The 23,609-nt window shown below is 63.2% G+C and overlaps 2 protein-coding genes across 6 annotated transcripts in view; one reads left to right on the top strand and one right to left on the bottom strand.

Annotated features, from left to right (window-relative positions):
* Positions 1-478: 478 nt before the first annotated feature.
* SAMD11 (sterile alpha motif domain containing 11) lies at positions 479-21,737 on the top strand. The gene is made up of 14 exons (XM_067053889.2): positions 479-1,149; positions 2,277-2,368; positions 6,463-6,644; positions 8,082-8,132; positions 12,442-12,566; positions 15,656-15,745; positions 15,911-16,045; positions 17,891-18,053; positions 19,067-19,182; positions 19,393-19,471; positions 19,551-20,065; positions 20,295-20,416; positions 20,759-20,869; positions 20,962-21,737. Exons 1-14 carry the CDS (start codon positions 633-635, stop codon positions 21,202-21,204), a joined length of 2,541 nt encoding a protein of 846 aa, XP_066909990.2. The 5' UTR covers positions 479-632; the 3' UTR covers positions 21,205-21,737.
* Positions 21,686-23,609, bottom strand: part of NOC2L (NOC2 like nucleolar associated transcriptional repressor) — a 13,971-nt gene continuing 12,047 nt past the window's right edge. For all 5 annotated transcript variants that reach the window (XM_070255677.1, XM_023636092.2, XM_023636095.2 and 2 more), the window contains 3 exons: positions 22,666-22,801; positions 22,267-22,371; positions 21,686-21,977 (listed from right to left, as the gene is read on the bottom strand). In XM_070255677.1, the coding sequence (XP_070111778.1) occupies positions 21,871-21,977; positions 22,267-22,371; positions 22,666-22,801 (348 nt within the window). In that variant the 3' untranslated portion in view covers positions 21,686-21,870. The remainder of the gene's footprint in view (positions 21,978-22,266; positions 22,372-22,665; positions 22,802-23,609) is intronic.

Raw genomic sequence — 23,609 nt, 5'->3', positions numbered from 1 at the left:
GTCCCGCGCCGCCGCCCCCACGCGAGCCCAGTCGGCCGTCACACACCCCCTGCCGGAGCCCGCGCCCGCCCGCCCGCCGCGCCGGGGCCGTTTAAATGGGCCAAGTTGTGGCGGCGGCGGTGGCGGCGGGAGTCTCCCAAGTCCCCGCCGGCGGGCGCGCGCCAGTTACGCGGGTGCTCGGCCCGGGCGACGGGGCGGGGCGGGCGTGGGACCCCCGGGCGGGGCGGGGCGCCAGGCCGGAGACTCCACGGCTCCTCACTGCCCGGCTCGGCCCGGCGGGCGGACCAGCGAGCGGGGCGCGGGGCCGCCCCAGGGGGCGCGGGCGCAGGTGGCCCGGCGCCCCGTGGAGCCCCCGGGCCCTCGAGCTGCGGCGCTAGGCAGGTCGATCGGGGATCGATAGCAGCTCCGGCAGCACAATGTCTCGGGGAGCCGAGGCCCGGCCAGCCGGCCGGGCAGCGGTCCGAGGTGGCCCGGCGGGCGGCGCGGCGGCGGACGCTGGGGCGCAGTAGCGGGTAGTGCGGGCGTGCGGCCAGGCGCCTCCCGGGCCCCCGCCCTCGAGATCCAACTCTAGCCGGGGCCAGAACAAGTTGCGCCGGCGGCGGAGAGCCAGGCTGCAGGACCACCGGCCCGCCATGCCGGCGGTCAAGAAGGAGCTCCCAGGTCGTGAAGACCTGGCCCTGGCTCTAGCCACCTTCCACCCGACCCTGGCCGCGCTGCCACTGCCGCCGCTGCCCGGCTACCTGACGCCACTGCCCGCCGCGGCCGCTCTGCCCCCGGCCGCTTCGCTACCCGCCGCGACCGCCGGCTACGAGGCGCTGTTGGCTCCGCCGCTCCGCGCCCCACGCGCCTACCTGAGCCTGCACGAGGCCGCCCCGCACCTCCACCTGCCCCGGGACCCTCTGGCCCTCGAGCGCTTCTCAGCCACTGCGGCCGCAGCACCGGATTTCCAGCCGCTGCTGGACAACGGGGAGCCGTGTATCGAGGTGGAGTGCGGCGCCAACCGCGCGCTGCTCTACGTGCGCAAACTCTGCCAGGGCAGCAAGGGTCCGTCCATCCGCCACCGCGGCGAGTGGCTCACACCCAACGAGTTCCAGTTCGTCAGCGGCCGCGAGACGGCCAAGGACTGGAAGCGCAGCATCCGCCACAAAGGTGCGGCCGAGGTGGGGGCGCGGGCCGCTACCGTCCCTCCCCTCCGCTCCCCGAGGACCCGTGGGTCCGGACCCCCCTCATTCTGCCTTCTGGGAGACTCCATTTCCGCCCAGAGAGGGCGCTGTGACTCCGGGACTACCACAGGGAACACCACCCCCCTCCGCCCCCCGTCCTCCGCAGCACGGTCGTCGTGGTGGACCTGGGCAAACCGCCCTCGACCTCCACCATCCCGCTAGCTCGGGCCGCGGTGCCCTGGACTCCCGGCCGCGCACGAGCTGGCAGCTCCTTCCGCTCGGAAGGTCTTTGCGGGATTCCTGGACCTTGAGGCTGAGAGGAAGTTTACGGGAACTCGGGAGAGAGAGCAGGCGGGAGGCCAGCTGGGCGGGACACTCCCCTCCCCGGGCGCGGTTCTGGCGGGAGTAGAGGGGCACACGTGCGGCCGGAGTGCGGGTGCGGGCTGCTGGAGGGAAGGGGAAGGCGTAGGGCAGGCTAAGCAGGTGGGGGCCGCGGAGGCGCGCGTCAGGGCGGGGGCGCGCGCGGAGCCGGAGCAGCTGCCCGGCTAGGAGCAACGTGCTTGGGCCCCGGCAGGAGTCTGGCTACACCCGAGCGACCTGCGGGTTCCTGAGCCGGCACGTGGGGGAGGCGTGGTGAGCGCCAGGCTTGGGGGTGTGGGGTAGTTAGAAAGTTAGGGATGCAGTCGCGCTCGACTTTGGGGTTCGCGGCTCCACGGTGGCTGCCGTCTTTCCGCTGCGGGGTCAGGCGCAGTCCCGGGTCCTGACGGCGCCGCTCACCTGCGGCCAGGCTCGACCTTCCTCTGCCCTGCTCCGGATTCCCGCGGACCGGCTTGGCGAGGGTGGAGCGCGGGAGGAGGGGCGCAGGGGGCGGGGAGGAGGCCGCCTGTCGTCATGGGAGGGCGCTCGCCCGGATCTCGAGTTTCAGAGCTCTGCAGATCCCCGCGGCGTCCGCGACGGTGGGGTGGGCGGCAGGGCCGGGTGGTGGGTTCAGAGGTTGGACGAGGTGGGCGTTCATACACCTGCCAGGAGGGGAGACCGGCCTTGCAGTTGACTGCGCCCCGGAAGCGTGCTCGGCCCTGCTCCCTCACCGGTCCCGCCTCGCTCTCCTCGCAGGGAAAAGTCTGAAGACGCTTATGTCCAAGGGGATTCTGCAAGTGCACCCTCCGATCTGCGACTGTCCGGGCTGTCGGATATCCTCCCCTGTGGTGAGATGTGCGGGAAAGCTGGGCTTTCGGGGCCCCTCTTGTTCCCCGGCAGCTTGTGTCCGTGTCTTCCAGGATCCACAGTCCTAACCTCAACCCTGCAGGGTGCAGGGAGCCCTCGAAGGGCAAATTTGAGACTTTGCTTTGGGTGGGAATCGGGGTCACCCAGAGCTCTTCTCCCTTGGATGCGGGCCCAGGTCTTCCCGTCCTGGAGCCTTGGAGCTGCTTCTCCTGAAGCCTTGGGAACAGCCCGGGAGTGAAAGTCTCCTCTCCGGACAGTGTCACTCTGCCCTGCCACGGGTCTGAGGGTCAGCGTGTCGTGGGGCCCAGCTCGGGAGAGGGGCCAGTTCTAGGGTAAGGCTTATTCTGGGGTCTGACAGGGTTGGCTGGCCTGGATGTGCGTTCTGGGGTGGTCTCAGGCCCAGAGGAGAGTGGTGTGCGTCTGTGGGGTACCGAGGCTGGAGTCCTGCTAGGTGAGGCCCTGGATGTCCAGGAGTGTCGGGATGCAACACAGTCAGGGGCAGGATCTGTGCAGTGTGAGCCTCTGGTATCAAGAGAGCTGGAGGGGCCGGCTCTGTGGCCGAGTGGTTAAGTTCGCGCGCTCCGCTGCGGTGGCCCAGCGTTCGCATCCTGCGTGCAGACATGGCACCGCTCGTCAGGCCACGTTGAGGCAGCGTCCCACATCCCACAACTAGATATACAACTAAGATATACAACTATGTACCGGGGGGGTTGGGAAGGTAAAGCAGAAAAAAAAAAAAAGAGCTGGAGCTGGAGGCTGGTATGGGCCCCCCAACCCAGTGTAGACATCCATTCACGCCTTCACTGGCCTAGGGGAGCAGGAGAAATCAGGGTGCCTGCCCTCCACGCAGTATGGTTGGAGGATTGATCAGAAAAGGAAATTGCATCTTGAGAGCAACCAATTTTGAGCCCCTGGGGGAGAGCCAATTAGGGCTGTGGCTCCTGGTGGTGGTTGGGATTGCTGCTGCTAATCCTGGCACCACTCAGCAGCCCCCTCTGACAAGAAGGGGTGGGAGAGGCAGAGGGACAGTTGGGCCTAAGAGGCCTGGAGGCACCTGCCTTGGGCTTGTTTACTTTGGACTGGTGGTAGGGCTCAGGAAAGGGTGTCCTGGGTTCCTCTTGGACCGTGAGGAAAGACACAGACACACCTGTGAAGACAGACATGAAGTTGAGCAGGGGAAGGGGATCCAGCCACACCTCACCCATGAGCCCACTCCACACACCATCTGACATGAGCTCATCGCACGCACAGGCACGCCTGTGCACAAGGGCTCCCAGACAGTGTGTGTGTGTGCACAAACAGCCGTCTCCTGCCCACTGCCACCATACTTTCCTAGGCAGGAGGCCCAGCTCCATCTCCATTTCTGCACCTTCTCAAGCAGCTGGGGCCAGAGAGGGGTCCCCTGGGCACTCTCTAGACCCTCTAGGCTGGCCTGGGGTTTCTGTTGGTGGGGAGGGGCCCTGCCTCTCCCAATCCTCCCTGTTCTGGAGGTCATCCACAGGAGTGGGGAGGCAGGCAGCCTGAGCCTAGCATCCATCCCCTGTAGGACACTGCTTGGGTATGGGGCTCAGACAGGGATGGGGCCACAGCCCAGAGCTGCTTGCTGTCTGGGGCTCCCAGGTCCCTGCCCTGCATGAGGGATGGCTCAGACCTGGGCCTGCCTCTCCTGAGCCGGGTCCCTCCCAGGGCTGTCCCTTAGGAAGGAGCCCCACAGACACCCTTGTCTTTCCAGCACCCACCCCCCACAGCCAGGTCCACAGGTATGTGCACGCTTCATGGCACAGATACTCCAGGGGTGTGCACATGGCACAGGGGTCATGCAGCCATGCAAGCTGGCCTCCACGTACCACCCTTGCTGTCCAAGGAGCCAGCTTGGCTCGGGGCGGGCTCAGCACCCAGCCCTTGAGTCTGTGTGCTGCTGAGCACGGCTGAGCGGCCGAGGTCTCAGGTGTGCGTGGGAGGCCTGTGTGGTCCCTGCCCTTGGCCGGGTTCTGGGCTGCCCATCTTGGTCCCTCTTCCTCAGCCCCTCCTCCCACGGGAGCACCCCCAGGAGCCAGCCCAGGCCATATAGCTGGTCTGGCCTCATCCTAAGCGGCATTTCCCTCTCCTCTTCCCCGACCCACAGATGAGAAACAGAGGGAGAAGCGTTTCCTTTTCTTCTGAAGAGAATGGTTGAATTAAAACAGAAAGGAAAGAGAAAGATCCCGGTGCTTGGGCTACAGCAGGCTAGAGAAGGGCAGCTCTGAGTGAGACTTCCCAGCAGAGCACACTCCAGATGGGCAGGGGCTGCTGGAGACACTCCCCAGAGCCCACTGGCTGGCACAGAGAGGCAGGGAGACCAGATGGGCTGTCAAACCTGCAGCCTCGCCACGCTCTACTCTTGCTGGAATAGCACAGGGTCAGGGCCAGGGTCTTAGAAGGGGTCACAAAGCCGGCCCCCTCAGGCCTGCCCTCAGACTCCACTGCCCCACCACACCCCACCTGCCCCAGTGCTGCCCACTCCATCCCACTGAGTGTATGTTGCAGGGAGGAAAATAGAGGGTGGCCTGGGTGCATTCGTGAGGGCCGGTATGGGGGACCTATGGTTCCTGAAGCCTGGGGAGGGACTGTGGCTCCCAGACCCAGGGTGGGGCCAGGACTGGGATTCCCAGACCTGACGCGAAGAAGACCAAGGCTCTCTGGCCCCGTCGGGGGTACTGCCCAATTTTGGGGTTGGAGTGGGCTGTGCGTGTGGAGGTGACAGTGATCTGAGTCTGAAAGGACCTTTCTTCTGGAAGACAGGCCTGCGGTGGCTGCACAGCTGCCCTTTGGGTCCAGGATGACGTGGTCCGGGAGAGGCAAGACGCTCCCTGACACCTTCCTCCTCAAGCTCATGGGTGTGGTGGGGGCAAGTTGTACTGGCAACAGGAGAGGAGGGGTCCAAGGAGGCCCAGTTAACTGAAAAGATGAGAGAGAATTAGGTAATCCCCAGGCCGTGCCACCTCCCTGAGCCAGTAACCTGTCGTTAAATGAGAGAAAGTCTCATGCCCATCAGAAAACAATCAATCACTTTCTCTCCTCCCCTGGGCGGAGAAGCCTGGACACACTAGAGAGAACCTTGCCTGTATACACAAGCACTGAGTGTGCCCACCGGTGTGTGTGCATGAGCCCTGAGCACACACCAGCTCTGTGTGCAGTGCCCTGCGCGTCTGTGTGTGGGACACGCCTTCCCTCTCTGTTCTCCTTTCTCAGTCCCAGAGCTGCCCGCCTGTGTGCCCTGCCTCATTGCCCACACTCTGCCCTCACTGTGAGCACAGGGAAGGGGTGGTGGACCTTTGGAAAAACTGAATTTCTCAGCTCCTGACCCAGAGGGCAAGCCCACCAAGGCCCATGGGACAAAGGGTCTGGGCTGGCCAGGGCTCCTTGCCAGGTGACCTGTGGACCCCAGGCCCGCAGTTTGCAAGGGGTCAGCAGGCTCAGGCCCAGGCTCCCACCTTCAAACCACCCCTAGCTGAGCTCTGCCTGGCACTGACAGATTAGGCCCACACAGAACCTGAGGGGGATGGCCAGGCAGACACCAGTGCACAGTGACTGCCTTGGAATCGGGGACAGGATGCACAGCCATGCTGCATCCTGCAGGCCCCTTGGGACTCACGGGACCTGGGAAAGCCCGGGTCTGCCTCCAGGTGGGCGTCCCCACACTCAGGCCTAGTGCCTGTGGAGGGGCCTGGACTGGAGTGCAGAATGTAGATGTGGCCGTGCCCATGGCAGTCTGGCCAGGGCCACCCCCACCTCAGCCCCATCCGGGGGGTGTGGAGCAAGGAAAGCAGTCTGTGGAGGGGCCCCTGACCTGCACATCCTCTCCCTGCCTCTGGCCGCTGTGGCTCCTGCCAACCCTGGGCCTGTCTTGGAGGCTGGAGGCAGGGAAAGCGAGCAGGGATGAATGGCTGGTGACTGCGCCTGTTTGGTCTTAGCAGTTGCTCCAAGGGCTTCTGTCACCTGGGCCCTGCAGGGGAGTCGGGATTGGGGTGGAAGCCGCCCAGGAGGTTGAGGAGCCTGGCTTGGCCTAACCTTTCTCTCCTCCCACCCTGCCCAGAACCGGGGGCGGCTGGCAGACAAGAGGACAGTTGCTCCATCCCCTGTGCGGATCCTAAAGAAGGAGCTGACCCCCAGCTTCTCGGTCAGTGATGGTGACAGTGACGGGAGTGGCCCGGCCTGTGGGCGGCGGCCGGGCCTGAAGCAGGAGGACGACCCGCATGTCCGTATCATGAAGAGAAGGTACTTCTGCCGACTGTGGGGTGGGGGCCACACGAGCTCTGGCACAGTGGAGACAGCAAGACGGGGGTCTCCAAGCAGCTGAAGGCAAAGCCTGGTGGGGCAGTGGGCCTGAGTTTAGCTTGTCCTGCCTCGGGGGATGCCAACAGCTGAAACAAACTGGACCTCCGGGGACGGCCCAGCCCACTCCCTATTGCAGGACCAGAGTGCGTACACACCTTGCCCCCACTTGGGGACCGAGGGTCGCGCCAGGGCCAGATCACCATTGTTGAGGAGCGGGTACCACTAGCGGCCCTGCCAAGACCAGAGGGGCCAGGAAAGGGTCGATGTGGCTCCCTGTGGGGAAGGTGCCGAGGAGGGATGGAGCTGCCAGGGATGAGGAAGGAAGGGGCTCAGCCCAGGGACTCAAGGAAGAGGGCAGTCGGGGATCCCGGGAGGAAGAGCCTGGTCCTGCCACAGCCAGGCAGGGAGAGGGGAGCTGGGCAGACCCACGTGGGACCGGCCTGCTGGACACTGTGCTCATTCTTGTTGGCAGGTGGCAGCTCTCCTGCCTGCTCATTGTCCCTTCCAGGCTTAGGGCCACCCTTCCTGACCTCCCACCCTCCCTCTGTCCACTTACCTCTTTGTCCTTCCCTCCATCGATCTGCTCATCTATGTGCCCATCTGTCGGTCTGTCCATTCAGCACGTTATTGCATCCCTACAATTTCTAGGTCTTTTCTCTTCCCGCTTAGTCTTATAACGTGTTCCAATATCTCCTGTTCTAAAGTAACCGCCCCGTACCCCCAAGACCCCCAGTTCCCAGCCCCCACACCCCCACTTGCTAATGTGAAGCACCACACAGCTTCTGACCGCCCTCCCTCAGCTCCTGGGTCTTTTCGGGGACTCTGCTGTGGGTGAGGACACGGACACAGGGCAGAGCTGCTTCTGTGCTTGACTTCTCAGCCCAGTGTCCCTCCTGCCTCTGTTGTGTGATGGTCACTTTTGGGAGGTAGGCTGGCAGTAGCTGGGACACAGGGGCTGACACCTGACCCTTGGTGCTGATGGCAACTGTAGGCCTCACTCCCTGACCTGGTTCCGGAGCAGCCCTAGTGACTAGGAATTGGCATCCATCAGTGCGAGTGATGTGCAGAGGAAGCTGCAGCCCCCACCCCCAGCACAACGTGGGGGCTCCTCTGGGTCCACTGTAACCAGCCTCAGTTCTGTCCTTCCCGACTCATTTGTCTGGCGAGGCCAGGAGCTGGCTCCCGCCCAGGGCCTGTCCTGGTGGCAGCCACTGGCCGGTGAGCTGGTACCAGATGGCGCTGGAGACAGGTCTGAGCCAGACCCATTCCCTCAGGGCCAGCGCTTTGGGGCAGATGAGGGGCATGCCACACACATGCCCTGCTGTCCAGGCACCAGGTCCTGGAGGCCACACTGACCCTCTGCTTCTCTCCTTTCAGAGTCCACACCCACTGGGACGTGAACATCTCCTTCAGGGAGACGTCCTGCAGGTAGGGCTGGCCTGCGCCAGGCGTCTCCCCACAGGCGGTGCGGGGCGGGGCGTACCTGTGGGCTCTGCTTCCGCTGGATCTGCTGCTGAATCTCTCCAGCCTCCCTCCCTCCTCCTCTCCTAGTCTGTCTATCTGTCGACTGCCCAGGCCTTGGCAGTAGCACAGGTGTGGGTTCTGGGCAGCCCAACTCTGGAGCCAAACCCCCCCCCATGGAACTGGCCATGTGAATCCATCTGCCCAAAGATGAGGCCGTGACCTGTCCCTCCCACCCTCCTGGAGACCCATCAGGATATGAGAGTGGTGATGAATGAGTGGGATCTTGAAGGATGCATGGAAGTTCACTAGGGGAAAGGGATGTCTGCAAAGACATGCAGGAAGGAGGGAAGGGGATGTGGAAGGGGAGGAGGAGGGGACACTGGCAGGTCTGGATCAACTGGGTGCTAAAGGGCATTGAATGCTGAGCCTCTTGGTCATTGTCCTCCAGGCAGTGGGGAGCCACCAAAAGTTCTGGAACAGGGGAGTGACCACATTTTGTTTTGAAAAGGTCCTCTAGAGGCACCAGCCAGGAGGTTGGGCATTTGTGCCAGTCCATGGCGATTCAGGATGTGGAAACTGGACGAAGGTTGAGGGGGCCGGGAATCCAAGACGTAGGAAGGAGATAAAAGTGAGGGAACTTGATGAGGGTTTGGGGGTGTTGGGGAGACCTAAGTTCTCAGTTCCAGAGGGACAGGGGGTGCTCGGTCTGTGGGTGGAGCCCAGGCTGTGGTTTCCGGTCAATGGGGTCAAGCGGTACCCCATGGCCTCTGGGGAAGGCACAGGAGGGCTCCAGCAGTGCAGGCCTGGCTTCCTGTGGCCAGAGCTGAGGGGCCACCCTGGCTGTGTGCCAGGTGTGGTGTTGTTTACATCTCTGAGAACACTTGCGTCCTGGAGCAGAATTACAATGAAAATATCTTTAAACTTATTTCCACCTCATTTTGAAGCCTCCCACTCAACTGATCATTTTTATGAACTGTCGTGAACATTGACGACACTTTATGAGCCTTTTACTTGGGAAGCTACAGGATCAATCTGTCGGGAAGCCCAGGGCTGCTCTTCTGCTCCAGGAGTGACTCCTCCTGCATGCAGACCCCTTGACCCAGCGTGGGGAGAGGATAGGGTCTCGGCGTCCAGACACAGGTGCCCCTGTGAGAGGCCAGGTCCGTGTGCAGTGGGCTGCTTGGGTCCTGCACGGGCTGGAGAGGCACCCGCATGATTTCCTGGGTTTTACCAGTGGGAGACGGCAGCCCATCTGCCCTGCCTGCAAAGCAGACCCTGGCGTCTGGCCAGGGAGGGCTGCGGGGGCGCAGAGCCCAGCTGCCTCACACTGCCCCCGTCCTGGCTCTCTCTTTGTCTCTTCCTGGCTCCTTTAGGCCCAGTCCGTCTGTCCTTCTGTCTCTAGTCTCCTGTCTGTCCTTCAGGCTCTGTCCATCTGTCCTCCTGTTGTTTCTATCCACTCTGTCTCTCCATCTCTCTGTCCACTAGTGCCTGTCTGTGTCTGTCATCATCTCTCACTCTCCATCCATCTGTCCATCCCCATCTGTCATTCTCCATTTGTCTGTCTGACTCCATTCCTCAGTCTTCATCTGTCTGTCCATCCATCTGTCCATCATCCATCTGTCCGTTTGTCCCTGTCCCTCCGTCTGTCTGGCTCTGCAGTGGACTGCCTGCCTGCATGGAGCTCCCCGTTCAGCCTTGTGCACCCCGGGCAGCTGGCAAGAGACATGGTCCCTGCCCTCCTGCGGCCCTGAGCTGGCCAGGAGATGGACAGAGTGACAGTCGCTGAGGGAGCCTGGAGGAGGCCAGGGGTCCTCAAGGGGAGCTGGAGTCTGAGGGCCCAGTCTCAGCGTTCCAGGCCCTCTCCCTCTGGCCTCCCAGCACACCCTCCTCCATGCAGCCCCTTCCCTGCCGCCTCGTGTCTCCTTGGTCCCCCGGCTCTCCCCTCACCTCCTGTTCTGTATTCTCACTCCATGGCACCACAGAGAGCTCGCAAGACCCTCGTGGGCTTCGTCCCTTGTGCATAGCGGGGTGGAGAGGGTGTTTTCATGGCTGCGAGAACCTCACGCTAGGACGCCAGGCAGGGGGCTCAGGCCTTTTCAGTCTGGTGTGTGCAAACTTTCTTTCTGTTCTTTACATAAAACCTGGCATAATTTGTTCAGTGATCGACCAGGTGACCAGGACCAGTTCTCTAGAGCTGAGCCAGGCTGTCTTGGGGCCAGTGGGGTGAACCCCCAAGGCAGAGAGCTGAGGTGTGGTGGACATGTGGTGTCCCGATTCCCACCAGGTGTCACCTCCACAGTTGCAGCACCACCCGAGGGCCTCAGTGACCAGCCAGGGAGTGACAGCTGATGGCCGTGGTGGGCGTGGGGCAGACGAGGTCCCTGTGGGCACCAGGCTGAGGGTCACAGGGAGCAGACTGATGGGCTTGTCCTCACTGCTCTGCCTCCACCTTCTGTGGGAGTCCTGGGGACAGCAGAGGGGGGGTCCCCTCAGGGAGGCTCCGCGGCATAGTGGCCCTGCCTCTTGGGCCCGGCCCTCCCTGGTGCTGAGGACAGCAGTTCTCTCAGACAGCCCCGCATTGATGAGGATGATAGAGAGGATGAGAGAGGCTGCCGACTAATCCCGTAAAGTACTTACTGCCACCCCACCTGCCTTCCTGTTTGCAGGGGGTGCCTTCCCTCCTCTGGGGACAGGGGGAGGGAGCCGCGTCTGGGTCTCCCAGAAGGCTCTAGAGCCCAGCCCTGGAGTCTTTGGTGCTGAAACTGATCTGCTTAGGGACCAGCCCTGGATTAGCCTGCTCCAGCCACCCCGGCCGGGGGGCTGGGGCTATTTAGTGAGGTTGAGGGTCAGTTCCCAGGTCAGTCCATGGAGGTCCCCATGCAGCAGCTGAGCTGGGAGGCTGCTGGTGTACAGGTGGGCCAGGGAGCTGGGGGGGAGGGTGAGGCTCCCGGCTCCCTCTCTGCTCTTCCTCTGTCCTGTCCTGATTTCCTGTCCCTCCAGACTGGTCTGCAAAGTGGCGGGTGACCCTTCTCTGTGACCACTAAGGGAGAGGCTCTCAGAACCCCAAGAGCAAATGCTTGGGGGTCCGTTTATATCCAGTCACTCTGGGGTTTTCTCCTCCCCCTTCTCTCTCGGGTTCTGTGATTGAGCAGGAGGAGAGATGAGGGAACAAAAGAGTTAGGTCCATGTTTATTCCAGGCCCACACGCGCCTGGGAGCCTTGGGGAGAGCACAGTGTCATGAGCACACCAGGGGAGCAGGCCCAGCCTGCGGTGTCTGTGTCTGTGCGTCTGCAGGTGCTGCGTGTGCCCAGGCATGTGTGCCCACATGTGTGTCCCTGACTGTGCTCACGCGTGTCCCTAACTGTGCTTGCACGTCTCCTTGTGTGTGCCCACCTGTGTGTCCCTGAGTGTGCTTGCATGTGCCCATGTGTGGCCCTGTGTGTGCCTGCGTGTGCTCATGTGTGTCCCTGAGTGTGCTCTCATGTGTTCCTGCACATGTATTCCTGAGCGTGTCCCTGCATGTGCCCACATATGTCCCTTAGTGTGCTGGCGTGTGTCCCTGCATGTGCTCATGTGTGTCTGAGTGTGCCCACGTGTCCCTGCATGTGCCCACGTGTATCCCTGAGTGTTCTCGTGTGTGTCCCTGCGTGTGCCTGTGTCCCTGCGTGTGCCCATGTGTGTCCTTTAGTGTGCTCACGTGTGTCCCTGCGTGTGCCTGTGTGTCCCTGAGTGTGCCTGCATTTGTGTCCCTGCATGTGCACATCTCTTTGTGTGGGACTTTGAACCTCGGTTTCCTTATTTAAAGAAATTGGGGGTCCATGGGTGGTTGCAAGTGTTCATTGAAATAGCGCATGCAATGTTCTCACTGAAGCAGCTGGCTGGTGCAGTAGTAAGTGTGGGGTACGTGTGACAGTGTGTCCTCTGGGCGCCTGTCCCCCAGGAGCAGGCACCCCACCCTGGTGGGTGCCTGGCTGCCCTCCGAGGTGGGGAGCAGGGACACAGTCACTGGCCACCATGGAGAGAGCATGGCAAGACTGAGCCAGGCCCTGGGTCCACACATGCCCTCCCTGGAGCAGTGTGGGTCTGAGTGCAAGGCCCCTGTGCCAGCAGACATTTGGCAAGCAGAGATGTGCACAAGGCATTGCCATGCTTAGGTGCTGTCCCCAGGTGCCATGCGTGCCCACAGCTCGAGGGTGGTCAGGCGCTTGCTGTGCCCAGGGCTGAACACATGGCCTCACAAGGTCTCACCTTCCCTGTCTTGCTTTGCTGCAGCCAGGACAGCGACCTTTCCACCCTCATATCCAGTGTGCACCGAAGCCGCCAGCTCGTTATGCCCGAGCATCAGAGCCGCTGTGAGTTCCAGAGAGGTGGCGTGGAGGTCGGCCTGGGAGCCACAGGTGAGGAGCCAGGGGCATCAGGGGGTCGGGGGTCATGACAGGGCTGCCAGGCTGTGGCAGCTCAGCCTGAGGACAGCCCGCCCCGCCACCCTCCTGATGTCTCTGCTCAGTGGCTCTGGATGCCGCCACCCCCAGCAGCCTTGGCGGGCAGCCAGGGAGGCCAGTGGAGGAGGCGGGAGGTGGCGAGGCCGGCTGTCCCCCAGGGCTCCATGTGATGGTAATTGTGTTAATCCCGGCCAGCCAGGCAGACAGGAGGCGGAGGCGGTGGCTCCACGGTGGCTGCTGCTGGGGTGGGCTTGAAGAGGCCTAGGGCACTACCACCCCTTCTTCACAGGGGCAGATGAAGGCAGGATGGTCAGGGATGTGCATGCCTCACTGAGACTCAGAAATGCACACCCAGGGCTCACTCGAGGGCAGGGATGTGCTCTGTGTGCAGGGGAGTGCCCACCAACCCCACGGAGCAAGGCGTTCCAGGAGGGAAGGGGTCCATGCCCTGAGAGAAGGACTGGACCTCCGCAGGAGTGGAGCAGGAGAGTGCTGGCCAGGAGCTCCTGGGGTCACTGCAGAGGGGCGGCTCCTGGAGGCAGCAGAAGCTCAGAGGGAGGGGGCAGCCTGGGGACTCAGGCTGTCCTGGGAGGACTTGGCCACGAGGCACCACTGCATATGGTGGGGCACAGCTGAGCTTTGGCTGAAGGGACAGGGGCGAAAGGAGTTGGTGGAGGGGGTCCCTCCTGTCCTGTGGACCCTGGGCAGGGAAGTTTCCGGCAGTGGCTGCAGCTCTCAGGAATGCTGGCCTGGGGACTGACTGGCTACTGTCCCGGGACCCCTAAGCACCCCCATTAGTGCCTCCAGGTGTGCCAATGCCTGGAAAGGCCTGTGTGGGTGGGTGTGGGGGGCTGCTTCTGGAGCCTGTTAGAGGCAGCAGAGCAGGCAGCTGATAAAATCTAATTGTCCCATCGATCGGCAGAGCCGTGGGAGCCCTGCAGTGATTGAGATATTCCGAGCCAGCAGGCCTTGCCCCGGCTGCCTGCACACAGGGACCTCCTCCTGGGACACAGGCACGAGTGTGCGTGTGGAAGCAGACGTGTGCACCCAGCTGCCACCAGAGGCCACGTGATCTGGGCCTCTGCGCGGCCAGGGCTCACTGGCGCATTGTGTCTGGGCGCCCTCACTTGCGCTTTATGCTGAGATGCGGGGCAGCCTGCAGGCACATCAGGAGTCACACGTGCTCAGCAAAGGGTCGCGTGTGTGCTGTGTCTGGGTTCCATCAGAGTCCCCCATCGGCTTCCATGCATTCCTGTCGGTCCTGGGTCACCTCCTTCCCCAGAAGCCACGTATCAGTCCTTTTCTCACAACCCTGGGAGGAGGGAGGACTGAGGGGCTCACGTGGTCTGTGCAGGTGTCTGATGACTGTGTCTGCTTGTGGCTGCCCCAGGTGTGTCTGCGAGTGAGTGTGGCCTCATCAGGGACTGGTAACGCAGACCCCGTGGCAGGTCTTCACTGCTCCCACAGGGCTGGGTCTCCCCTCAGGTCCCCCTTCCAGGGGAGAGGGAGGTCCCCCTGCAGAAAATGGGAAACAGCTTGCAGGGCAGGGAGATCCCTGAGTTATCTGCTAAATCCTGAGGGGCACGTGCAGGTCCGGGCGTGGGCAACAGGCATAGACCCAGCCCAGACCCACCTCCAGGCCTGGCACAGCCCAGCATCACAGAGGCTGAGCCCTGATGCCCTGAGGCTGTTGGGGCGACTTTGGACTCCTCAAGGGCCTCATGCTGGTTGTGCCCCCTGCCTCTCCTGCCAGGTCTCTGGGCAGTGGGGACCTCGTCCCTCTCAGGGCAGGGCCTGGGGCTGGGCCGCTGGGCCCAGGCCTGTGGCAGCGAGGTGGCCGAGATCAATAAGTTATTAGCACCATTCTGTCAGCTGTAAAGTGGAGATTGATCGGCTGCCGCACTTCCCTGGCCTGATAAAAATGACAGATTAAGGGAATAAGAAAAAGGAATTAGGCTGTGGAGCTGACGGCAGGGCTTCTCCGGAGCCCCCTTCACCGAGGTGTCAGAGTGGGCCTGGGTCACAGAGGGGGCGGCCCCTCACTCCACCTACCCAGATGACCTTGTGAGGATAGAATAGGGGCCCAGAGGCAACGGGTCTGGCCTGGAGGCCAGCACTGTGGTGGGCCCAGGAGATCAGGACAACTGCTGAGCTGTTCCGTAGGGACCCCCAGGCCTTGGGCTCAGGAGGGAGCCTGGCTTTGGGGAGCAAGGGGCTGGGATGGAGAGGGGCTGGCTCGGGGAGACGGTTGAGTGTGGTTTGGATGTGGGACCTAAGAGGGCTTCAGGAGAGGGGTGGGGTGGGGCCTGGGTCCCCAACTGCAATGGCAGGCTGTGTGCAGGGCTGTAAACAGTGGGCGAGGCTGTTCAGGGATGCCCTCAGGAGCCCAGAGCCCGCTAGGCAGGTGGGCAGGTATGTGAAGCAAGACTGGGGTGCTGGCTCGGGCCTCCTGGGGACAGCGAGGGGTGTAGCCTGGGTGGAGAGGCCGAGGAGAGATGGATGTGGCAGGTGCACCTGACCTCGGGGGCTTGCACCCTGGGGACTTCCCTGAGCAGGAAGAGGTTTGGGGTGCCCTGGCATGGGACCCTGACTGCTAGTCCTCACCCCTGTCCTGGGAAGAGAAGGTGCATTCCAGTCAAATCAAAAGCCTTTCATTCCTCTCCTGCAGGATACTGAGGAGGCTTCTTAATTTGGCTGGGAGGGCAGAGGGCACTTGTGGAGTCCTGAGTTGCCGCCTGAGGCTGTTACCACCAATCTGCCATCACATCTGCATGCGCACACACACGACCCAGAGCCCTGGGTCAGGACTGTTCCAAATGCAGCATGATGTCCTCTGGCTGAAGGCCTGGGACCCCGGCTGCGCAAGGCCTTGCCCTGGCCAGGACCCATGGGCACTGCTGAGCAATGTGGTGTGGCTCTGGGCTGAGCTGGGGCTGGGCAGGGACTGAGGCTGGTGTTGAGGTGGGCCTGGGCTGGGTGTCTGCCAGCCTGCATCCCCTCCAGGCCCTGAGACACAGGGTCCAGCTCACTCTTCCCTCCCCCAGGCGACTTGTTGGGCAAGAGGCTGGGCCGCTCCCCCCACATCAGCAGTGACTGTCCTTTGGAGAAGAAGGCCCGAAGCAAGTCCCCCCAAGGTGGGAGCCCAACCCCGGGGTGGGGGGACAAGTCACTGGAGGAGAGAAGGCAACAGTTTAGGGCAAGGTCAGCCCCAGTGGCAGGTTCTAAGAGCAGAGGCCCTGTGTCTCCCCCTCGGCAATATCTGGAGAAAAAGCCCCCCCACCACGGTTCCCCCCACACAGAGACTCTGCTGCTGCCAGAACTAGGGCCCAGCATGGCCCCCGAGGACCACTACCGCCGGCTCGTGTCCACCCTGAGTGAGGCCAGCACCTTTGAGGACCCCCAGCGTCTCTACCACCTGGGCCTGCCCAGCCACGGTATGTGCCCCCACGAACACCCCCGCACAATCCCCTCACCCAGTGTCCACCCACATGCGCTGGGCTCTTCCTGTCTCTGGAGGCCTCTGTTCCATCTGGAAAGAGGCCCTGGGGTCTTGGCTGCTGACACCAAGGCCGGGTTGGATGTGGGTCCACGGGCCTCTTGTGGGTGGGCGACGAGGCATGACTCTACTCTTCCTTCTGCCTGAGGATCTGGAGGGTCCCCCACCAGCAGGTCCCCTGCAGCCCCACCCCAACCGTCTCCCACACTTTCCCAGCAAGGCCACCCCTCACTGCCCACATTTGGGCAGTGTCCTTTCACAGGTGAGGAAACTGAGTCATGTGAGCCCAAGTGAGGGTAGGAGGTGGGATCTAACCAGGCCCTGCTGCCCCTCTCCTGGACACACGGGTCCCCATGGATGCCTGGTGTGTGCACCAGGCCCCAGCTGCATCAGGGCCCAGTGTGTGACTCACCCGTCTGTGCAAGTGTGCCGCAAGCCCCTGGCCGGGAGAGCCTGGGTCTCCAGGTGGGAGGGGCCAGGAGGAGGGCAGCATCAGCCCCAGAACGTGTCCACTAGGGAAGGTCCAGAAGGCAGGATGGGCAGCAGTTGAGATTTGGCCACTAGGCCCTCAGGAGCAGCCCTCGCCCCACTCCCCGCCCTCTGGACAGGCTCCCTACATCTGTCCATGCCACCTCTCACAGCACTTGGGGCAGACGCTGGTGCCCTGCCAGGCTGTACCCTGGCCTCGCAGACCTCAGCCCTCGTGCAAGGGGAGCTCGGCTTTTCCGGCAGGAGGGGGGTGGTGCTGGGAAGGGGCAGGACTTCCTCTCCTTACACCAGGCACTGTCCCCCAGGGCAGTCAGGCACCGAGAGCCTGAATAATTCACCAAATGTTAATAATTTAAAAACCTTCCTTTTAATTGCTTTCCCTGCCCTGCCTCGGGCGGCTCGCTGGCCTGCGCGGGGGAGGGGGTGCCGGCCGCCAGGAGCCGCGGGAGCCAGGCTGTCAATCAGGCCGCGCGCCGCCGCCCCCGCCGCAGAGCCGACTGTAAATAACCGCGGCCGCCGGGCGGGCGGGGGCGCGGGGCCCCGCGGGGATGGAGGCAGGCGGCCGCGCCGGCTGGGCTCTGCGGGCTGGCACCCGGCCCGGGCAGGACCCACCTCCGCTTTTCGGGTAATTAATTTATAAACAGGCACGGCGCGGAGCCTGCACAAGTGGGGTGCTGCGGGGGGACTCAGAGGCCCGGCCCTGGGCAGGATGAAGGGAAGGAATGGGGAGCAGAGTGCCTTGGACGCATGGAGCCCACCGCAGACTACCTAGGAGAGGGTCATGTGGGCAGCGTCAGGAAGGGTTCAAGACTCACTCCAACCCCTGGACCTTGGTCACACTGCCTCCAGGAGCAGGCCTGCGCCCCACTCTTGGGCCTTAGCACGACCCCCTCCCCTCAAGGCTCCTGCAGCCTACCCTCCGGTGCCCTGTGAACTCCAGTCAATGTCAACACTCCTGCCCCACCAGACTCCCCTGCCTGTGGGCCTTTCCCTTCCTCCATCCTTTTCCTTCCTTCCATCCCCATATCCCTTTCAGATGCTTCCTGGTCCCCCAGCCCCATGCCCAGCATTCTCCAGCACAGTACTGATTTGTGTCACCCCTGCCTTTGGCCATCTACTCATCTTTGTCCCGGTGACCAACCAGCAGGGTCGGTGTAGGATGTGTGCTCACCGGCACTTGGTCTTGGTTCCCTTGGCCAGTGTGCTATGCTCACCAGGATGGAGGGAGTGAGAGCCCAGGAGGAGCCTGGCCTCTGGGTCACTGTTGTTGTGTGTCATCCCCCCACCCTGGCAGATCTTCTGAGGGTCCGGCAGGAGGTGGCAGCAGCCGCTGTGAGGAGCCCTAGTGGCCTGGAAGTCCACCTGCCCTCATCCACAGCAGGTCAGCGTCGGAAGCAGGGCCTGGCTCAGCACCGAGAGGGCACCACCCCAGCTGGCGCCCCGTCCTTCTCAGAGAGGTACTGGGGTGCCTGCATTTCAAAGAGGATCCCATATTCCCTATGCTCGTTTCTGGGGCACAGAGCTGGGGTGGGCAGATCTGTTACCTGGTTCCTGCAGGCCGTGTGCACAGCCTGCACCTCCACACCTATCAGGCACCTTTACTGGTGCACACTGCCCTCCCCAGTCACAGCCACAAGGCCGTGTGGGTACAGCACTGGAGTGTGCCAGGCACTGTACTTGGCCCTGCGTCCATGCCCAGTGAGCTGGGCAGAGGTCCAGGAGAACATTCCTGGGGTGGGAATGTGTGGGGTGACCGCCTTTCGGCGGGGTGTTAGGGCGACTCCCGTCTCCATTGAGCAACTGTGGGGCCACTTGAATCCAGGTGGCCCTGAGACAGCTGAGGGCTTTGCTCCTCCACCAGGTAGGTGAGGGGGCTTGAGGCAGATTGGGGGAGACCGTGAATAGGGTGGTGCGGAGAGAGCAGAAGAGGCGAGCAGCGCGAGGTCGGAAAACCCCGAAGTCGGAGGAGCGGGGGCGGGGAGGGCACCGCCGCAGCACGGATTCATACGCGCCGATGGCGACACAGACGGGTTGGAGACCCGGAGGAGGGGAGGGGGCTGGTCGACCTGCACAGGCCGAAGGGTGAGCGAGCTGGGAGGCCGGCAGGGCTGCGCCGGCTCGCGGCCCTCCTGCGGTCGCCCCCGCCCCGGAGCGTTTGCAGCCGCCTCGCCGCCCCCAGCCTGCGGCTAATTGCGGCCCGCCCCCGGCGCGCGGGGTCCGCGGGGCGGCGGCGGGAGGGGGCCCGGCGCCGCGCGGTAATTACCGCTGCCGTCTCCGCCGCCCGCCGGGTCAGCGCCTCCGCGCCGCCGCCGAGATTAATTGGCGCCGCCGGCGGGGGCGGGGGGGCGACCCGGAGCCGTGACAGCGGCGCATCGACCGCCCGCGGGGCGGCAATTAGCGGAGGCGGCGGCGCGGGGGCGGGGCGTTTCGGGAATGGAGGGCAGCTCACCGCGCGGCCGTCCGCCCGCAGGGAGCTGTCGCAACCGCCCCCCTTGCTGTCGCCCCAGAATGCTCCGCACATCGCCCTGGGCCCCCACCTCAGGCCCCCCTTTTTGGGGGTGCCCTCGGCTCTGTGCCAGACCCCAGGTGAGGAGCAGGCGGGTGCGCGAGCCCTTTGTGTCCTGGGGGGCCGTTCGTACGGGGCCATCCGGGTTTGCCCGTGACCGACCCTGCATCCAAGAGTGCTCCCGGAGGATCCGTCCCGCCCCTGTTGAAGCCAAGGACCAGCCAGGGTGGGCTTGGGTGGCCCTGGACCACTCGGCCACCTGGCCTCGTGGTCTATCCCCTTCCCACCAGGTTACGGCTTCCTGCCCCCTGCCCAGGCGGAGATGCTCGCCCGGCAGCAGGAGCTCCTGCGCAAGCAGAACCTGGCGCGGTAGGTACCGCGGGGACGGTGGGGCGGAGGCGGCACTGCCAGCCGGCTGACCCTCTTTGGCCCGCTCTCCCCGGGCCAGGCTGGAGATGTCGGCGGAGCTGCTGCGTCAGAAGGAGCTGGAGAGCGCGCACCGGCCGCAGCTGCTGGCGCCCGAGGCCTCGCTGCGCCCGCCCGAGGGCACCGAGGAGCTGCAGCGACGCGGCGCCATGCTGGTGCTGAGACACAGCTCCGCGCCGCTGCTGGCCCTGCCCCCCCAGGGCCCCCCAGGCCCCGGGCCCCCCACCCCGCCCCGGGAGCCTGCCCGCCGGGCCCCTGGGAAGGGGGGCCCCAGCCTTGCCTCAGCCAGGCCCAGTGAGTCCAAGGAGACCACCGGGACTGGGCTCTGGGCACCAGATGGTTCTGAAGATGAGCCCCCCAAGGACTCAGACGGAGAAGATCCTGAGATGGTGGCTGCTGGGGGCCGGGGCCCCACCCCAGGCCAAGCCCCAGCTGGAGGGGCCAGCTCTGAGGGGAAGGGGCTTCTCTCAGGGTCCATGCTGCCCCCTCCACTGCCCCTGGGCTTACCCTACGCCGTCAGCCCCTACTTCCACATAGGTGGGCACCGCACTCCATGCTTTAGATCCCTCCATGAGGTAGAAGGAGACCCAGTCCCTGTCCCCGCCCCACCCCAGGTCTTAGGGAGGGCATCCATGGGGAGAAAAATGCCTCTCAGTCATTGATCCAACATTTCTGAGCAATTAGGGCAAGCAGAGGTCAGCAGACAGGGCGGGAGCATAGGAAAGAGCAGGTCAGAGTCCTAATAACAAGCCCCATCCCCTGCCAGGCACCATGGGGGGACTCTTCACGGATGGGGAGGCGACAGCCCCGGAGGATGTCAGCAAGTGGACAGTGGAGGATGTCTGCAGCTTTGTGGGGGGCCTGTCTGGCTGTGGAGAATACGCACCGGTGAGGGGGCATCTGCCCAAGATGGTTTTCAGCTCCCCTAGTGCCTCTTCCCACCCCCGATTTCTCTTTGAAAACTGGGGAGGGGACGGACACAGGGGCATGCTCCTCCTGCTTCTCTGCCACACCAGGGTTTCTGCCTTCAACACTGGTATATGCCTGGCAAAACAGGTATCTTTCTTTTGGTTGAATGTTTTCCCTGTAAGCTGCACCAACAGCTCCTTGATCCTGCTCTCTGGAAAGCCTGGAGTCACTCCAGGACACCCAGCCTTCCCTGGGCTGCAGGGTACCCAGCAGGTGGGCAAGCACTGTTCCTGGCCTCAGGCCCATATCACCTCCATCCAGGTCTTCAGAGAACAGGGCATTGATGGAGAGACCCTGCCCCTGCTGACTGAGGAGCATCTCCTGACAACCATGGGGCTGAAGCTGGGGCCTGCTCTCAAGATCCGGGCCCAGGTGAGCACCCACGGGAGTGGTGGTCCCCAAACAATGGAGGGGCAGCATCAAGCTCTCAGGGGCTAAGGCCTACCTGGCTTGTCTCTCCACAGGTGGCCAGGCGCCTGGGCCGCGTTTTCTACATGGCCAGCTGCCCAGTGGCTTTGCCGCTACAGCCGCCCCCATTGCGGGCCCCAGAGCAGGAACTGATGCCTGGGGAACAGCCCCTGTCCCCAGCAACAGCCCCCTCCCCCTGTGGGGGCGAGCACTCCCCTGCGGGAGCCTCCCCCAAACAAGAAAATGGAACCCTGGCTCTGCTCCCAGGGCCTGTAGACCCCTCCCAGCCCCTGTGCTGAGCCGGGTGGACACTCAGATCCCCGCCCTCAGTGCCAGCCACACCAGCGGCAACCTCCTCCTTCCACAACTTGTTTTCCTTTTGATTTTGGATGCAAAACCACGAATTTTTACAGTGAAAACTTGCAACTTGAAAGAAATGACTTTCCAAAGGCTTTCTGGGGGTGACTGTAGAGCCCAGTACCGACTGCCTAGGCACCCGAGCCTGGGCACAGGAGCTCTGCATCCTGGGCAGCTGCAGACAAACCAAAGACAAAGGAGGCAGAGGCAGCACGTCATGCCCTGGCCAGGCCTGCTGGCTCCCTCTGGCATTGGGACTGCTCTGTGAGGTTTTCCGTGACCTGACTTCAGGCAAGGGGTCACCAGGTCCCCCACAGGGTTGGCAACAGTACCCCACCAGCAGCTCTGGGGTACAGTGGAAGGCAAGCTCTACAGTACAGGTTTCCAACCCTACGGCGGCCACTCCAGAGATCCACACAGGGCTCGGTATGTTATGGTCTTTCATGTTGTAAGAATAAAGCCCCGTCCACCAACAGCTGCCCTTCCCCCCTGCATACTCGGTGACCTCAGGGCTTCTGGGCTCAGTGCCAGCCAGCCCAGCCAGGAAGCTGCATGCTGACTGCCCTGCCCGCAAGGCGGGGACACTGCACAGCAGCCCCAGGTGGCCCTCAGTCCTCCTCGGAGAGCAGAAGATCCTGCAGCTCGTCCTCCGGCCCCTGGGCCAGTTGCCACAGCTCCCTGGGGTCCAGCCCCGCCTCTGCGTCTGGGCCTCCATCTGCAGGGAAAGACGTAGGCTACATAAATCCTGCTTTATCAGGAAGAAGCCAGCCTTGGAGGTTACTCATCACTAATTAATCACAGCACTAATTAATTTATTGGTGCCACTATTGCTGCCTGCCAGAGCCAGGGGGAGTGGAGCAGCTGGCCTGGCATCCCCAGGGAGGGGAGTGGACCTGGCTCAGAGCCATCCTCCTGATGGCCCTGCCCACCCACCCGAGCCCACGACAGCCTTAGGCTCTCGGACACATGGGCTCAGAGCCCCCGCACCTCCAGGAACCACTCACCCTCTGAGTCACTGGCTTCCTCTGGACCACTCCTGCTGCCATCCTCCTCCTCCTCCTCCTCCTCCTCCTCTACCCTCTGCCGAGGTCTTGGGGACCCAGGCGTCCCTGGGGACCAAGAAGAGCCCATGGGAGCAGGCCCACCAGCAAATGCACAGTGGGGGCAGCTAAGGCAGGACAGTGAGCCAGGCTCACAGCCCTGCACCCACCCGCCCCTCAAGCCTCCTTTGTACAAGGAGAGAGAGTTCAAAACTGCCCCAAAAGAAGTGGGGAAGACAAGGCTCCCATTCCAGGACCCAAAGGAAATCCAACCCCCAAAGCAAGCAAGGTGGCAGGGGAAGGGTTAGACGGAGCTCATGACAGGAGCCCAGCAGACAGGACAGCTGACGTGCAGGCCCCCACCTCTCTCTGAGAAGTCCGTAGTATCATCGTCCTCATCACTGTCCAGGTCAAAGAGATCCTTGAATTCTTCCCTGTCCTCATCCTTCCTGTCCCCCACCTTCCGCCGCTTTATCTCTGGGAAGTTCAAGTCTTCCAACTGGAAGGACCCAGACCCAGAGCAGGTGAGGGTGGGCAGGCAGCCCTGAGGGCCCACCTTCCACCTCAAGGCCCACCCTACAGCCAGGCCTGACTGGGCCTGACTGCAGACGCGTCTCTTCCCTCATTCATCTTCCCCAAGACAGGCTCCACCCAGACCAACACCCCATTCCCCTACTTTAGGCCTCGCCTCTTAGCACGCCCCATGCAAGGGCCCAGCTTGGCCCCTTTCTCTAGCTGACTCTTGGTCAGTACCACTGGGTGGGATTCCTGGATGGCCGCCCTGCCAGCCACACACTGGCCACTAAGTGCCGCCACAGCCACTGGCTGGAGGCCCAGCTGCAGACCGCCACCTTTCTATTCCTGAATCTTTGGCCATCACTCCTAGGACAGACAACTGACCCATAAAGATACCATGACAGGGATGCAGAAAGTCACAAGCATGCTACTCAGCATGAAGCTGTCTCCTCGGGTCATGCTATCCCGAAAGCACTGGCCAGACCTAGGCTTCCTGCCCCTTCCCGCCTGCCCTCCTGGTGTCCACAGGCTGGCCTGGGCAACAAGGTCAGTCTAGCCACTCGCTCCCCGGAAGCCCCCAGCCCTCAGGCCTGAGGAGGGGAAGCAGCCTCTGCGCCCCAGCACAGCCCTCGGGCCTCTCCTCCTGGGGGTCATGGGAGAAGCCCCTGATTCCACCCAGTTCTGCACAACATCTGCTCCTCAGAGCAGAGGTAGCACCAGGACAGGCTGCAGCTGGGGACAGCCCCAGCCACCCCTGCTGCCATCGTCCCTGGGACTGGACCCTCCCCAAC

This window comes from Equus caballus, chromosome 2 (genome assembly GCF_041296265.1).
Source record: "Equus caballus isolate H_3958 breed thoroughbred chromosome 2, TB-T2T, whole genome shotgun sequence".
NCBI classification, from domain to species: Eukaryota; Metazoa; Chordata; class Mammalia; order Perissodactyla; family Equidae; genus Equus; species Equus caballus.
The sequence above is the reverse complement of the archived record's forward strand: the minus strand, read 5'-3'. Positions and strand labels throughout refer to the sequence as shown.